This window comes from Cherax quadricarinatus, chromosome 43 (genome assembly GCF_038502225.1).
Source record: "Cherax quadricarinatus isolate ZL_2023a chromosome 43, ASM3850222v1, whole genome shotgun sequence".
NCBI lineage: Eukaryota > Metazoa > Arthropoda > Malacostraca > Decapoda > Parastacidae > Cherax > Cherax quadricarinatus.
In genome coordinates, this window is record NC_091334.1 from 21,439,290 (window position 1) to 21,457,187 (window position 17,898).

The 17,898-nt window shown below is 37.1% G+C and overlaps 1 protein-coding gene across 1 annotated transcript; it reads right to left on the reverse strand.

The window, feature by feature from the left end:
• Positions 1-5,141: 5,141 nt before the first annotated feature.
• Positions 5,142-17,748, reverse strand: LOC128694304 (26S proteasome non-ATPase regulatory subunit 8). Its single transcript, XM_053784385.2, has 6 exons — positions 17,439-17,748; positions 15,847-15,919; positions 14,787-14,889; positions 13,479-13,671; positions 10,659-10,844; positions 5,142-5,465 (listed from the first exon to the last, which is right to left on the reverse strand). The coding sequence occupies exons 1-6, from the start codon at positions 17,553-17,555 to the stop codon at positions 5,331-5,333; spliced, it is 807 nt and encodes a 268-aa protein (XP_053640360.1). The 5' UTR covers positions 17,556-17,748; the 3' UTR covers positions 5,142-5,330.
• Positions 17,749-17,898: the final 150 nt, after the last annotated feature.

The window sequence follows — 17,898 nt, forward strand, 5'->3', positions numbered from 1 at the left end:
ATGTGTAAAAAAACTTTTATCTACATTTTTTTTGTTATATTTGAAAATATGTAAAAAAAAGTAGATCTACTTTTGTAGCACTACGAATTTGAACGTCGATCTCTTTGGACCGTTTAAGGGTTAATATAGAATATATGAGAAACCTACAACTTCATGAGGTAGCAAATCTCTAAAACAATACATTTAAAAGTAGAAATTATTATTATATTATTAGGGAGTGCTAAACTCTTATTATTATTATTATAATAGAAGCGCTAAACCATTAAACTCATAGGGGGCCATACAATGCGGGGGAACATGGGAGGCAATCAAGTTAAAATTCGAAGAGGAGAACAGAGCAGATTCCTTGGATCAAGATCCCCCCACCAACATTAAGAAACTTCCTGAGCAGGATGCAAGGTAGGAAAATAATGGAACCTGGATAAAAGTATTGATCAAGCAAGGAGTTGTCAAATTATTTTTATAAAATATTATTATATTAAAAATAAATGGCAACCTTGTGTATGTCAGTGTTGCCACGTAGTACACAGGATATCATAACGATATTAATACTGCACTTGCAAATCGTCCAAAGACCACAGTCCATAGTGTCTGGGGAATGAGAGGTAATCAGGTTTGATCTAAGGCAAGTAAGCTCCAATTCCTTGGATCAAAATTAGTAAAGTGATTAATTTCACTGCCTCTGATACATGGCAAAGCAACCAGCAAAAAGAATAAAATTTAAGCAGAGGTCATGCACCAAATACTATAAATCCCCAGATATTAACACAGACAAAAATGGCAAAAAATAAACAAAGTGTAAACATCTAATAATGTTCATAATACAAAAGAAATGATTATCTTGTTATTAAAGCTTCAGTAGTGGCATAAGTCAGAAGTGACAAAACCAGCACTGCTAAATAATGTTTACCTTTCTTTACTGAACAAATCATCGAATGATTATTTTCAAATGATTATTTCCATGTACCACATATACACGGGTCAAATTAAACCATTGCATTGATTGTAACATTGTAAATCTGGCAGTTTTCTACACAAAGAATCTAATGCCAATACATTAAGTCCTCAATGTACAAACACATTGAGGACCTCCTGAATTGTGTATAATATTCATAATACAGGAAGTCTTCAACTTACAAATATGTTGAGGACTTTCCGTATTTTGCATAATAATGATATAATAATATTATACACAATAATGATATAATAATCATATATACAGTACAGAAGATTCTTAATGTGTCCACAAGTAGTGGACTTACTGTATTCTCTGTAGTTTAGTTACGAATGTGTTTAGTAACAAACTGCACCTAAAATATATAATATATATAATTTTAATGACATATATTTGGATGTGCAATATGTTCAGGACAATGTTGATGATGGTATATAACAGTTAAGGATTTTCAGCTGTTATAAATATATATGACTGTACTGTACGTATATGACAAAGAAATTAAAGCATGATTGATATTAATCCAAAATAGTTTTGCTTTTGGAACAATGTTTACACTAAAAGAAAATGTTTTCTCCTTATGAACAACTAAATCTGATACTTGTTCAACACATGATGAATACTTGCACATATGCAGTCACAAAGGTAACTACACAATGGAAGATATGTACAGTGCATATATATTGGGTAGCTGTGTTACAAAATATAGAGTAGAACTACCACATTATTATATCAAAAAATGTACACTAAACTTGTATGGGTCATATGGATATAAATTCGTTAGAAAACATTCAGCATAGAATGGCTAAATTAATACATAGCATTAGAAATCTTCATTATGAAGAAAGATTGGAGACCCTTAAACTACATTCACTTGTAAGACGAAGAATGACGGGAGACATGATTGAAGTGTGTAAGTGGAAGATGGGTATTAACAAAGGAGATATAAATAACGTTTTGAGGATATCCCTCCAAGAGAGAGAACCTGCAATAATGGATTCAAATTAAGTAAGCTTAGATTTCAAAAGGATATAGGAAAGTACTGGCTTGGTAATAGGGTAGTTGATGAGTGGAACGGTCTGCCTAGTAGGGTTATCGAAGCTAAAATTTTGGGTAGTTTCAAATTTAGGTTGGATAAATACACGAGTGAGAGGGGTTAGATCTGAGTGGGACTTGCACGCGAGTAAATAGAATTATCAAAGTTTATTGCTTGGGGAGTGTTTATTCTGTTAGTGGGTTGGATTTGTGAAGGACCTGCCTAGTATGGGCCAACAGGCCTATTGCAGTGTTTTTCCTTTCTTATGTTCTTATGTGCTAATAAGATATATCACAAGCACCCAGTTGTAACAGGTTTGACTGGGAAAAAGAGGGATGCTAAAATTCCTTGAATCAATATGGTAAGAAGACACTATATGCAGAGCAACCTAATGTAAAACAATGTTCCACTTGTTAATAGGTATTTTTAATTCAACGACAGACTTTCTCCTCATTTGATTAGTTTTGTTTCTTCACTTGATCCATCTTCAATGAATTGGATGCTATGTCTAAAACCTTCATACTAAACCATAAGTCTAATTTGAAGTGTCATGATGCTACTAAATACAAAAATTCAGATAATACTGTACTACATTAATAAAGTATGTAATTCTTAAATCTCTCTCAATTTCAAATATTTGAAACCTTTAGAGGGTGTAAATCTAAAAAAAAAAAAAAACTTTACCAGATATGTTTAACAGACAACCAATATACTCTTATTACTATATTCATAGGGAAGTGCTTGAACTCAAGTTGTGCTTGGGAAATAAGAGCTAATCAGGTTTGATCCAAGAAAACGAAGTATACCTGGAATTCCTAGGATCAGGGGTCCTTTACTGGCTTCAAGGTAACCCCCCCCCCCCAATTTCCTTGAAAGTTAGATCAGCAAAAGATGACAATATAACATGGCTAACGTTCATCTGGCATATCTATGAGTAGCCATCAGGTACCTCTTCAAAGTCATTCTGAACCTTTTATACAGCATATATCAGACCCATCTTGGATTATGTGTTGCTGGCAGGAAACCCACACCTGAGAAAGCAAGTTAAGAAGCTAGAAAAAGTGAAGAGGTATGCAATGAGACTAGTTCCAGAAATAAGGGCCATTTGCTATGAGAAGAAGCTAAGGAAATTTAACCCTTTGAGGGTTGACAGGCCCTCTCCGAGACTCGTTCTCAGGGTCGGCCAAATTTAAAAAAAAAAAAAAAAAAAAAAAATTCTTATGAAAAGATAGAGAATCTTTTCCTGATCATAATGACACCAAAAGTATGAAATTTGATGGAAAACTTACAGAATTATGCTCTCGCGAAGTTAGCGGTCTCGGCGATGTTCATGGATCGGCGATTTTGCCCACTTTGAGCCCCATTTTCGGCCAATTCCACTGTACTAGTCGACAAAAAACATGAATATTTCGCTAGAACTCCATTTTTTTTTCTATCGAATGAGTGCAAGAAACCACCCATTTACCAATTTCAACTATCCAGTACAGTGGTCAGAATTTAGCAATTTTGCCAATTTCACACAAATTTCAAAAGATGCCAATTTCCAAATATGTAGGGTCCAGAATAAACAAGAAAGACATTCCTGGCACTAAAATGACATTTCCTCTGTTCATTAGTCACGTCTCAAGACCCCTCTTACATTCTTTTGCTTTCCACTTGGAATTTTTATTCTCACAAAAAATAGAAGATTTACTGTTATGCAGACTACTGCATTAGTGTAAAAAATGGTATGAATAATATTGGCGCACTTACGAAAGAATATTAGACTCACCAGTTGACGTGTATTGGACGCTTAGCATGATTTGTTTACTCTTGAACTTTGGTAAAAATCGAACATTTCTGCTACTTTGAGCTCAATTTCAAGGTACTTTTCATTGTAAAACCAGTCAAAATCATCTCAGTTTCTGAAATATGTTTCCTTTCTATAAAACGAGACCAAGAAAACTAGAATACAACACTAAATACCATATGAGAAAACAGTGCAAAGTCGCTGTTTTATTCCAAAAAAAACGGTCAAAGTTTTTTTTTTCTCATTAAGCACTGTGTGCTGCAGGATTTTTTTTATACTGTGCACACTGACCATATAGACCCATTCTTTCATATGTAGGCCTACCAGCTTTCTCCCACTAGATCTGAGGGCGCTAGAATTTAGGTGTATTAGTACGTCAAAAACCCTGGTTCGTAAGCCGTACTAGTACGGCTGAAACCCTCAATGGGTTAATCTGATGGCACAAGAGGACAGAAAAACCAGGGACGACACATACGTACAAAATACTCAAGAGGATTTGACTGGGTAGACAGAAATAGCATGTTTGAGACTTGAAACAGGCACCCGGAGGCACACCTGGAAGTTAAAGACACAGATAAGCCTGATGGATGTTCAGGTCTTTAACTTCTCTGTCAGTCTTGGGGTAGTCAGGAAGTGGAATGCCCACAATGAAAAAGTGGGAGCCAGGTTCCATTCATAGTTTCAAGAGCAGGTATGATAGTGTCCAATAGGCTAGTAAACATGGCAAGCAGCAAGCTGAGTGGTGGGGCCAGGAGCTAGAACTCTACCTCTGGAATCTCAAATAGATGAGTAAGTGCATAGCTGATATACAAATTTATGCCCCATATTATATTCATACGAGAGACTAAACCTGTGGGGGTCATACAGCACCTGAGGAATGAGAGGTAACTGGGTTTAAGCCAAAGAAAGGCCTATAATTAAGTAGGCTGTATATAACAAGCCTAATTTGATAAATTGTGTGCACAATGTTGAAATATGATTGGCTTTATAGATAGGCTCTGAACAAGATTATTGTACAGTATTTTGAAAATTTAGAATTTTCCATTTTTGACAAAAATAAAAACATTGTCTAAAAGCAAAACTGAAAGAGTAGGTTTAGTCTACTACCAAAATATTGTAATACTAAATAAAAAAATTCTTCTTTCAACAAACTGGCTGTATCCCACCAAGACAGGGTGGCTCAAAAAAGAAAAATATTAGTTTCTCTTTTTAATTTTAGTAATGTATACAGGAGAAGGGGTTACTAGCCCCTTGCTCCTGGCATGTTAGTCGCTTCTTAAAACACACATGGCTTACGGAGGAAGAATTTTGTTTCACTTCCCCATGGAGAAAAAATTATATGCAGTTAATAAAAGCCTATATAGAGTAATAGAATTTTATTACAAATCCAGTATACATAGAATATTTAATGTGACATTCAAATTTAAATTCAAGTGTATCCAAAATCGGGGAAAGTAAAAATAAAAATGCATCGTACTTGATCAATCAGAAACATATGGTACAAGAAATATATTAGCAAAAAATACGTACGACTGGAATTTTTTTTAATTTTATACAATTTGTTCCATCTCCCGAGCATAATTGATCATTTGACGTGCCAGTTCTTTGGAAGGGATGCTGTCATCGCTTTTCCGCACCTCTTTCTTGAAGTGCAAGTAACCATCACTTCCCACCTGCCAACCACGCTGTAAATGAAAAACCACTTCTTACACAGGTTTCATTAAAGTATCGTCATATACATGAGGAACCGCAAACCTGAGTAATGATGTTCACACTTGAACCTTGGTAATAACAGCCCTTAAATCCAATTTACATAAGAATTCTATAAAATTAAATTTTCATATAAAAATGCCCCTCATAAAGATTATCGATAAAATAATTTACTGGTAACGATTCATAACAAATCCAGAAGGAGCGGAGAATCTAGGTAGTAGATAGGCTGGTCTGTTACCCATGGAAGTTCTACTGTGGGCTAAGCAACAAGGCAGTATTCCTTTCACCAATGACGGTTCTTTACTTTGGCCATTCTCCAAGATGCTGCTGCTTGGTCTGCTCTGTTCCCCATTAAATGCCCATTCAGTAAACACAGTTTCCTAATTATTTGTCTTCTATTCTCCCCCTTCCCCCTTTACACTTGCCTCTCCATATTTCATTTCTTACCTTCTTTCTCATTTGTATGTACAGTATTTGCCAAAGGAAATCCTCATTAGTTTATCAGTACAAAGAGCAGCAGTACATGTAGATGACATGATCACATGATAAATATTTGGGGCACTGAGAGGTTGGGCATTTTACCAGAAAAGTATCCAGAACTAGGGGACACAGATGGATGATGACTACTGTATACAATCTAGTCTAACATCTGGAAGCATATCATTAACAGTGAAGCTGAATGAGGTAACAGACGACACAATAACAAGATTCGTATAATTTTTTTTTAATAAGTTGGCCATCTCCCACTGAGGCAGGGTGACCCAAAAAAGAAAGAAAATACCCAAAAAGAAAATACTTTCATCATCATTCAACACCTTCACCTTATTCAAACATAATCACTGTTTTTGCAGAGGTGCCCAGAACAACAGTTTAGAAGCATATACGTATAAAGATACACAACATATTCCTCCAAACTGCCAATATCCCAAACCCCTCCTTTAAACTGCAGGCATTGTACTTCCCATTTCCAGGACTCAAGTCCAGCTATATAAAAATAACCAGTTTCCCTGAATCCCTAAACTAAATATTATCCTGCTCACACTCCAACAGCTCGTCAGGTCCCAAATACCATTCGTCTCCATTCACTCCTATCTAACACGCTCACGCATGCTTCCTGGAAGGCCAAGCCCCTCGCCCACAAAACCTCCTTTATCCCTTCCCTCCAACCTTTTCGAGGACGACCCCTACCCCACCTTCCTTCCCCTACAGATTTAAACGCTTTCCACGTCATTCTACTTTATGACCAAACCCCTCTTCAGCCCTCTAATACTTTTATTAACTCCACACCTTCTCCTAATTTCCACATTCCGAATTCTCTGCATAACATTTACACCACACACTGCCCTTAGACAGGACATCTCCACTCCCTCCAACCGTCTCCTCGCTGCTACATTCACAACCCAAGCTTCACACCCATATAAGTGTTGGTACTACTATACTTTCATACATTCCCTTCTTTGCCTCCAAAGATAATGTTTTTTGTCTCCACATATACCTCAATGCCCCACTCGCCTTTTTTCCTTCATCAATTCTATGGTTAACCTCATCCTTCATATATCCATCTGCTGACACGTCAACTCCCAAATATCTGAAAACATCCACTTCTTCCATACTCCTCCTCTCCAATTTGATATCTAATTTTTCTTTATCTAAATTATCTGATACCCTCATCACCTTACTCTTTTCTATGCTCACTTTCAACTTTCTACCTTTACACACTCTCCCAAACTCGTCCACTAACCTTTGCAACTTTTCTTTAGAATCTCCCATAAGCACAGTATCATCAGCAAAAAGTAACTGTGTCAATTCCCATTTTGTATTTGATTCCCCATAATTTAATCCCACCCCTCTCCCGAACACGCTAGCATTTACTTCTTTTACAACCCCATCTATAAATATATTAAACAACCATGGTGACATTACACATCCCTGTCTAAGGCCCGCCTTTACCAGGAAGTAGTCTCCCTCTCTTTTACACACACTAACCTGAGCCTCACTATCCTCATAAAAACTCTTTACAACATTTAGTAACTTACTACCTATTCCACATACAGTAGGGCCCCACTTTACAGCGTTCCGCTAATACGGCGATGTCAAATTATAACCAAAATTTGCTATACGGCAAGCGGTCTTTCAAATACAGAGCGCCCCACCTGGTTTGTTTACATTCTCCATGACCACATCTATGATGTCTGGAAACTTTCCAAAATTTCAAGCGTTTTAAAGATATTGCACATTTTATATGTACTCTGATAATTATACTTATGTGTACCTGTACTTAAATATATTTACACACTGTGCTGGTGTGCAGGTACACATCAAAATTGCTAAGTCTCTCTCTACTCATGACGCCAATACTACGTAATAATAATCACTCTTGGGCGCATTAAATGTGTTATTTTACATTAATATAGATATTTGCATTAAGCCATCTATGGTATTTTCCTCAAAATTATATATGAAACCCGTTACAAAATTGTATATGAAACCCGTTACATGATACATACACTCACAGAATAAAAATCGACGTAAATACGAGATTTGTTTACCAAGCGGCTGTGTAGGTAGTGTGGGAAGAATTATGTTTTCTCTTGTCAAACTCTAGGGGATAACTAGAAAAATATTCCTTTCGTATGCCGTCGCTATATATAGCAATTCATGAACCTTGTGGGTTTAGCGCTTTTTTATTATGATGATAATAATAATATCTTCAGTCACTCTAAAAATGGTGTGTTGCATGAGGATGGGAGTGTTGCTGTTGTGTTTATTCTGTACTAACTTGTACAACTTGTACACAATGTAAGAGTATTTGTATTGTGAGGTAATTATTATTATAATAAAAAAAAAAATATCGTGAGGTAAATGTTTTACAAACTCTGACAGACGTACATCAATGAACTAAAAGTAGACACATATTAATACGCATTTTTTCGCCTGACCAAGTGATTGCTGTTACGTTTTGAGTCTTTTCAGGGAGGAGACCCGTTAGTAACAACAGGTGAAGATCAACTCAAAATAAATCAATAATTCATGGCCAGATAATATTATAAAGCAAGGAGTCTTTATTTTAAGTCAGTGTAGGTAGCCGGTGTAGCCCAGGCGGGCTACACCTTCCGGCTACCTACACTGACTTCCTACAAATAAATACTACTCACCTCTCTTCCTACATTAAGACTACACATACAGTGGACCCCCGGTTAACGATATTTTTTCACTCCAGAAGTATGTTCAGGTGCCAGTACTGACCGAATTTGTTCCCATAAGAAATATTGTGAAGTAGATTAGTCCATTTCAGACCCCCAAACATACACGTACAAACGCACTTACATAAATACACTTACATAATTGGTCGCATTCGGAGGTAATCGTTATGCGGGGGTCCACTGTATTTTAAAGGTAAATAGTGAGTGTACTGGGATGTTTTAAATAACGTATATTAAGTATGAGACGGGGAGCCAGGGCTACCTACACCTGACTTCCTACAAATAAGTACTACTCACCTCTCACCCTACATTAAGATTACAAATACTTTAAGATAAGTAATGAATGTACTGTGTATGTATTTTACTTTGTGTTTTTTAATGCCTAGTTCTATTACTAACTCAATATAATTTAATGTAAACCTGTTGTCTGGCATTTATGTGCATTTATAAATTAAAAAAATGGCGTTCTGCTTTCCGGCGATAGCCTGGAACCTAACCCGCCGTATAAGTGGGGCCCTACTGTACTTGCAACATTTGCCACATTGCTCCCCTATCCACTCTATCATATGCCTTTTCTAAATCCATAAATGCAATGAAAACTTCCCTACCTTTATCTAAATACTGTTCACATATATGCTTCAATGTAAACACTTGATCTACACATCCCCTACCCACTCTAAAACCTCTTTGCTCATCCACAATCCTACATTCTGTCTTGCCTCTAATTCTTTCAATAATAACCCTACCATACACTTTTCCTGGTATACTCAGTAACCTTATTCCTCTATAATTTTTACAATCTCTTTTGTCCCTCTTCCCTTTATATAAAGGAATTATACATGCTCTCTGCCAATCCCTAGGTACCTTCCCCTCTTTCATACATTTATTAAACAAAAATACCAACCACTCCAACACTATATCTCCCCCTGCTTTTAACATTTCTGTCATGATCCCGTCAGTTCCAGCTGCTTTACCCCCTTTCATTATATGTAATGCCTCACGCACCTCCCTCGCACTCACATCCTGCTCTTCTTCAATCCTAAAAGATGGCATACCTCCCTGGCCAGTGCATGAAATTACCGCCTCCCTTTCTTTGTCGACATTTAAAAGTTCCTCAAAATATTCCCGCGATCTACCCAATACCTCCATCTCCCCTACTCTGTTTTTAACTGACAAATCTATTCATTCCCTAGGCTTTCTTAACTTGTTTATCTCACTCCAAAATTGTTTATTGTTTTCATCAAAATTTCTTGACAGTGCCTCTCCCACTCTATCATCTGCTCTCCTTTTACACTCTCTCACCACTCTCTTTACCTTTCTTTTACTCTCCATATACTCTGCTCTTCTTATAACACTTCTGTTTTGTAAAAACCTCTCATAAGCTACTTTTTTCTCTTTTATCAAACCCTTTACTTCATCATTCCAACAATTACTCCTCTTTCCTCCTGCACCCACCCTCCTATAGCCACAAACTTTTGCCCCACATTCTAATACTGCATTTTTAAAACTATTCCAACCCTCTTCAACCCCCACATTACTCATACTTGCACTAGCCCACCTTTCTGCCAATAGTTGCTTATATCTCACCCGAACTTCTTCCTCCCTTAGTTTACACACTTTCACCTCTCTCTTACTTGTTGTTGCCATTTTCCTTTTGTCCCATCTACCTCTTACTCTAACTGTAGCTACAACTAAATAATGATCCGATATATCAGTTGCCCCTCTATAAACGTGTATATCAACCTTTTATCCACCAATATATAATCTAACAAACTACTTTCATTATATGCTATATCATACCTTGTATGTTTATTTATCGTCTTTTTCATAAAATTTGTATTACTTATTCATATAAATACAATAGATAATTAAAGTTAAAGTTAAATGGTAGGGACTGAAGATCACCCTCCTGAAAGTGGAGTAAATTATACACACAGCATCTGCAAATGCTGCACAACATACCTGCTCACAATATTGGAGTATTTCCTTCGTGCTAGACAAATATAACATTTTCCCAATGTCTTCAGGTCTGATTCTGTCGTAGGCATTCTCAACACAGTCAGCAATATCTTCCCGAATGGTGGCTAATAACTCTTCTATGAAGAATTTGTAGCCTTCTGCAGGAACTTCTCCTTTTGCCAAATAGATCTGTTGAAAGCACACCACTTTTAGTCACTGATAATAAAGTCAAAAATGTGAAAAATGTAAACTGGTTCATTTTATAGAAAAATAATCAGAATAAATGCTACAAAAACTATACTATACACGATATTTTTAAGAAATATATGAGAGAGCTACAAGTCACAACTACTATAGTCCACAAACTAAAAATGGAAACTAGTTCACCCAAGATGCCCATTACCACATAGAGATTAATCCAAAATGAACCAAAACAAGAAATCTTTTACCATTTCCAGATTGTGAGTTGATTTTAAATTTCTCTAGCCATTTGAATGTGACATTCTAAGAGGTGTACAAGATAATTATTCAACTGCACCAGCATTAATAAAATGCAAGAGGATAGAAAATCTATTAGATAATACTTCACCATACAAGTGTTAATGAGTTCTGTTTTTACCTTAAGCTGTGTTTTATTATCATAATGATGGACTAACAACTGTGACTGGGTTTTAGGATTAGAAAACTAAAATGGGAAACATGGTCAATTAATTAGTTCCAAAACAGTTTAAAATATTTAATTAGGAAGCAAGTGAGTTAGATAGAGACAGACAGGGGATACAGAGAGAGTGAGAGACAGAGGGGTTACTCTGTCATTTCTTCCCTTTTTAATTAATAATAACCCATAATTAGAGTAGAAACATTATAGAACATCTCAGCCCTTTGAAAATCCAACAAAAATATTTTTGTCATACACAGTTAAAAGAATTTTAATAATAGAATGAAATAAAGCCACACAAAACAGCTTTCTTTTGAACTTGTACTCTTGTCTCACACTAGCTCTCTTGCTCTCTCATATTCTCAAAGCAGTAAGAGACAAGTAAAATTAAAGTGACTTTAGGTGATAAGAAATAAAACAGAAGTGGTATGAGGTGACAAATTAAGGTAAAGAGGGTCTGCAAGATTACTGCAAAAGAAAGGCTAGTGCGACCATGTGCCAAGCATCATAAAACCACTCCAGTGAAACATTCAATCCTGATGGATTTGATTTTATGCCATAATTCAAGTTTTATGTGCCAATCCAATCATGCAGAAATGAAATCATGTAAAAAATCTTTCCAATTCCTAGTACAGTACAAGACTACACTCAACTAACCCACTATTTAGAGGAAACTTTAAAGGATGCTTCAGTCTGCCTTGGACCATATCAAATGATTTGATAAAAATCCGGAGACCAAAATGTAATATACAGTGTCCTCTCCAAATTGTGGGCTAATTGTGAATAGTTCCAATCATGGGATTACAACTTTTATTTCTCTTTACAGTACTATATGTGGTAGACACAGTTTCACGTTACTGTACAAGGTACCATCCCCTAAAGCAGCGACTCCTAAACTTATGTTGATTGTGTAACCCATGATGTTCTGAATTTATCAACTGTGTATCACTTTGTATAAATGTGAAATACAACTTTCTAGAAATAATGTACGAGATGAATCCATATAGACAGAACAATATACTCATAAATGTTAATAGTACTGCATACAACTCTGATGTACAACAATATAGGTCTTAAAGGAAAAAAGATAACTTACAAAACAATAGCTTTGTTTATTCAAGTATAAATTGTTACCACGAACTATCTGCAACATCATAATAGAGACTTGCAGGAAATATTATTTTACATTAAGAGATAAGGCAAACACATTTTTTAAATAAAGATGCTAATATAGGAATAAATAGAAATAGTTAAAGCCAAGGCTTTAATTCTGGGTGCTGGTCTTGACAGCACCAGCCTGAGATCATCCTTTAAAAAGAGCCTAGCATGAAATTTGGTCTGAATGATGCACCTAACAGAGAATCCATGCTCACATAGATACAATGTGGGAAATGTTTGGGTCATTATGGCAACTAGGGTGAAGGGGGACATGACTGTTTTATGTGACCAAATTTTAGTCAGTGGTACAGCATCATGAGTATCAGGGGGAAGTGGAGTTATCACAAAACCTGCAAATTCCTCTTATATACTGTCAAGGAGCAAGTGCTACTGCATCAGAGCAGTGCTCAGTCAGGAACAGCAGTGCCATTATGGTGCTGATGCCCACCTGACATTGGCTACTGATTTTTTTTAACATGTCGGCCATTTATCACCGAGGCAGGGTGACCCAAAAAGAAAGAAAAAACTTTCATCAAAATTCAACACTTAAACCATCACTCATACATAATCACTGTCTTTGCAGAGGCACTCAGATACAACAGCTTAGATGTCACTACAAACTGCCAATATCCCAAACCCCTTCTTTAAAGTGCAGGCATTGTACTTCCCATTTCCAGGACTCAACTCCAGCTACTGATATTCCTACAAAAGATAATCATTACATTTATGGGGGGAGTGCTAAAACTGTAATATACTGTACATGACGTACGTACCTTTGTGCGAGTATAACACTGAAGTTTGTTTATTATATAAGGTTGTCTCAAACTTTAGAAACTTCATGTGTCTATAAAATACTGATAATAAACACATTAAAAAATCAATGATGACAATAAAAACACACATTAAAACTCACTCACATATCCTTGGGAGTACATGTACGACAGTTTAGGAACCCATGCCCTAAACCTTTAAATCTTACAATAAAGTGTGACAAAAGAACATTGTACCTTATTGTATGCTCCCTCCATCAGATACTGCTCCATTGCAACTGGGTGTCGGATGTACACATTGTCAGTGACAGCTGGTGGGGGAAGGTGCTCTAGAGTGGTGTGAAACTCTCCAACCTTGTTCTGTGCAAGGAGACACAGTAAGTCGAGTCCAAGTAGTTCGTACATGTATGGGGACTCTGGTAGTTGCTCCCTGTAATATATAGTAAAAAGAACATAAGAAGCATTGCATCAGGCCTATGGGCCCATGCTAGGCAGGTCCATTTCACACCCACCCACATCCATTTGTATGCTTGTCCAATTTAGTTTTAAAGCTATCCCAAGTACTCACATGAAAAATGGTATTTGCAAGTTTGTTCCACTCATCCACAACTCTATTACCAAACCAGTACTTTTCTATATCCCTTCTACATTCTGTATTCTTTTTAGTCAGGACTCATTCCCACGAGTCCTGACTAGGTAAGGTATTTTCAGCAAGTTATTTACAGCCTTTTATTTATTCTTATCTTCCATTTGAATATTTCAACCATATCCCCCTAATTCTATGCCTTTCTAGAAAGTGAAAATTCACTACCCTAACTCTGTCCTTGTAGGAGAGGTTTCTGATATATGGGATTAACTTAAGTCATCCTTGGTTTAAAAAGACACGTGAGCAAAAACTAGGACATATTTATTAGAAAACGTTTTGGTCCTGGGACTGATTACTTTAACAATATATAATGCTGAAGAGCTGGGTGTGAGTGACGAAGTTACCTGAAAAATGACATATCTGAGATGAGGTCAGGTAGACAATGAGGTCAGATGATTCTTGTGTTTTTAGGCAGGTGGTGCTTTGCCTAGTGGAGTATCATGTATGCCACTATTTTTTAAATTTTGTAGCTTCCAGTACTATGTTGTATGGTGTCAGCGATTAGCACATCACTAATCAAGGTCCCAGGACAACATCCCAGGACTGAAACATTTTCTAATAATTGTGCTGGTGTTTGCACCATCTTTTTTTAACTGAGCATGTCGTTTGTTCCTCCTACACTTTCTGTAAGTTTAACTGTTGCATTAGCACCTCTCAAAGCAAATTAGATCTACACCGCTATGCTTTCACTTTCAAACAACAAATAGAAAAAAATTCTTTAACATACGTCATAGTATCAAATATTTTATGAAAGAATTTGCCTCTTAACTGGTGAAATTATGATATATAAAATATTGCTAGTAATATTCTTTTAATTCTCAAATGGCAACAAAGGATACATAGAACTTGTGGTATTAATTACTGCTACTGGCTTGAGTCATTTGTACCAGAGTACCAACCTGTAATCCATGTAGTATATCTTAAGCATGGCAATATACCGCTCAAATGATGGAATATTCTTATTGGCAATGCTCCAGAGGGCTCCAATCTCAAGGGTGTTTCCTGGAAGAAAATAAACATTAAGACAAAAGGATCAGCAATTCTAAAAACAGTACATAAAGAAGAGCCAATAAATAATAAACTGATGCAAACAATAATAATACAACAGTTCAATTATTTATGAAAAAACAGCAACAAAAGGGAACAAAGTGTAATGGAAGAACCAGGTCACTAAGTAGTCATTTTGCGTAACCACTGGCTATTTAACCAAGAAACTGGTTATGTGCACTCTGGGAAAGAAGTGGGTAATACAGTGCCTGCAACTTGGTGGGGAAGGGTTGGAGGAAGTTGCAGTTCAGAGTCACTGGAACTGTGATTACACACTTCTGGCAAGATATATTGCATGACTGTTTCCTTTTTTTGGGGTCTCCTTACCTTGGTGGGAGACTACCACAGTGGGGGGGAGTAAACAGTTTATATGGAGTAATTAGATTTGTTTCACATGATTTTAAAAGCAATGGAACCAAGTGGTCAGTGTTTGAACACTGGCACTGTCATCAATATGCTGTCATTACCTAATTATCATGCAAGATATAATATTTCACACAATTTTTTTTTGGTAAAATATTTAACAGCTTTTATCACAAACTGCCTTGAACCTCTTCAGTCCCCTGTTGAAGACAGCTAGAAGTCTGTTAGTAATTTCCCCTTGTAAATGAAAGGAAGGTTTTGAAAAGTCTTGGGCTCTTTACACTTAGTTATCTTATAGTGTGTCTATTCCCTACTTTTCACTGGAAAAGTACAGCTGTCAATCAGAAAGCCACATCTGGAACTTCAGCTGAGGAAAAGACACCCAGAATTGACTACAAGTTAATCTTATGCAGTTAATAATGGTAAGAATGCCGGCTTTATCTAAAATGTACTGTACTAATATTATAATTATTCACCATAAGCTGTTGAAGTTATATTTGCATATTATCTCTTATTGCTACATACATATTAATCTGCATAGATACTTACGAGCAACCAAAAGCTCCTCCTTCGACACACTGTGACCCATTGATGGCAAGAACTGAAGCTTAGTTAGCTCCACCTATAAGAAAAAGTGTTTTTTCTTTTATAGAAACAACCAATCACATCAAAAATTTCCCCTCCCCAGGAAGAAATATTAATTAGTACACATTTTTTAATTCCTATTATAAATGAAATAAAAAATGTGTAAGTTTATTTAGATACAGGTATACATAAATTATTTTTATTATTTTTTATTATCACACTGGCCGATTCCCACCAAGGCAGGGTGGCCCGAAAAAGAAAAACTTTCACCATCATTCACTCCATCACTGTCTTGCCAGAAGAGTGCTTTACACTACAGTTTTTAAACTGCAACATTAACACCCCTCCTTCAGAGTGCAGGCACTGTACTTCCCATCTCCAGGACTCAAGTCCGGCCTGCCGGTTTCCCTGAACCCCTTCATAAATGTTACTTTGCTCACACTCCAACAGCACGTCAAGTATTAAAAACCATTTGTCTCCATTCACTCCTATCAAACACACTCACGCATGCCTGCTGGAAGTCCAAGCCCCTCGCACACAAAACCTCCTTTACCCCCTCCCTCCAACCTTTCCTAGGCCGACCCCTACCCCGCCTTCCTTCCACTACAGACTGATACACTCTTGAAGTCATTCTGTTTCGCTCCATTCTCTCTACATGTCCGAACCACCTCAACAACCCTTCCTCAGCCCTCTGGACAACAGTTTTGGTAATCCCGCACCTCCTCCTAACTTCCAAACTACGAATTCTCTGCATTATATTCACACCACACATTGCTCTCAGACATGACATCTCCACTGCCTCCAGCCTTCTCCTCGCTGCAACATTCATCACCCATGCTTCACACCCATATAAGAGCGTTGGTAAAACTATACTCTCATACATTCCCCTCTTTGCCTCCAAGGACAAAGTTCTTTGTCTCCACAGACTCCTAAGTGCACCACTCACCCTTTTCCCCTCATCATCTCTATGATTCACCTCATCTTTCATAGACCCATCCACTGACACGTCCACTCCCAAATATCTGAATACATTCACCTCCTCCATACTCTCTCCCTCCAATCTGATATCCAATCTTTCATCACCTAATCTTTTTGTTATCCTCATAACCTTACTCTTTCCTGTATTCACCTTTAATTTTCTTCTTTTGCACACCCTACCAAATTCATCCACCAATCTCTGCAACTTCTCTTCATACATAAATACAGTTACATAAAGTATCATACATAGCAGCATATATGTAAATTACCCAGGATAACCCACAGTCAAAGTGACCTATTTCCACTGGGGTCTTTGTAATATCTTATTATTTAAACCTTAAAAGTTAAAACAGCTAAGTAACTCAACTGTGTGAAAATCAGTTACAATAAAACGATATATACCAGGAATAAAGGAAATATAACTGATTAGGCAACAGGAAACAGGACAAGTGTTTCCTGACCTGCAGCTGGAGCCTTTTGGTCATCTGACAGAGGCCTTCCACTGGCTTACCCCCTCCACCCCCTTGAAAAAAATTTATACTAATATACACAGAGGAGAAAGCAGGAGAGGAACGAACCTTAATATCAGAGAGGAACTTGCCACAGGCGTCCAGGTTCCTGGTCTTCTTAGACCACTCAGTCTTCAGCTTCTCGTAGGTGGACACCACACTCTTCACCAGGCTCTCACGACTCATTATCACCACTGAGACGACTACACCACCACTGAGACTACACCACCACTGAGACGACTACACCACCACTGAAACCACTACACCACCACTGAGACGACTACACCACCACTGAGACGACTACACCAACACTGAGACGACTACACACCACCACTGAGATGACCTACACCACCACTGAGATGACTAAACACGACCACTGGGGTAGCCTACACCTACAGTAAGACGACGCACACGACCACCGAGATGACCTACACGACCACTAATACGACCCACACGACTACCAAATCAAGTTACACCACCACTGAAAATGACTACACAAGTCATCAACAACAACCAAACATCAACATCA

What these genes read in the sequence shown, in the direction of transcription:
- LOC128694304 (XM_053784385.2), bottom strand. Translation starts at nt 17,555, where the DNA reads ATGAGTCGTGAGAGCCTGGTGAAGAGTGTGGTGTCCACCTACGAGAAG. An exon ending in AGTTCCTCTCTGATATTAAG is followed by an intron (nt 15,920 to 17,438) that starts GTTCGTTCCTCT and finishes TTTTTCTTATAG; the next exon opens with GTGGAGCTAACTAAGCTTCA. An exon ending in TACTCCAATATTGTGAGCAG is followed by an intron (nt 5,466 to 10,658) that starts GTATGTTGTGCA and finishes TTTCATTTACAG; the next exon opens with CGTGGTTGGCAGGTGGGAAG.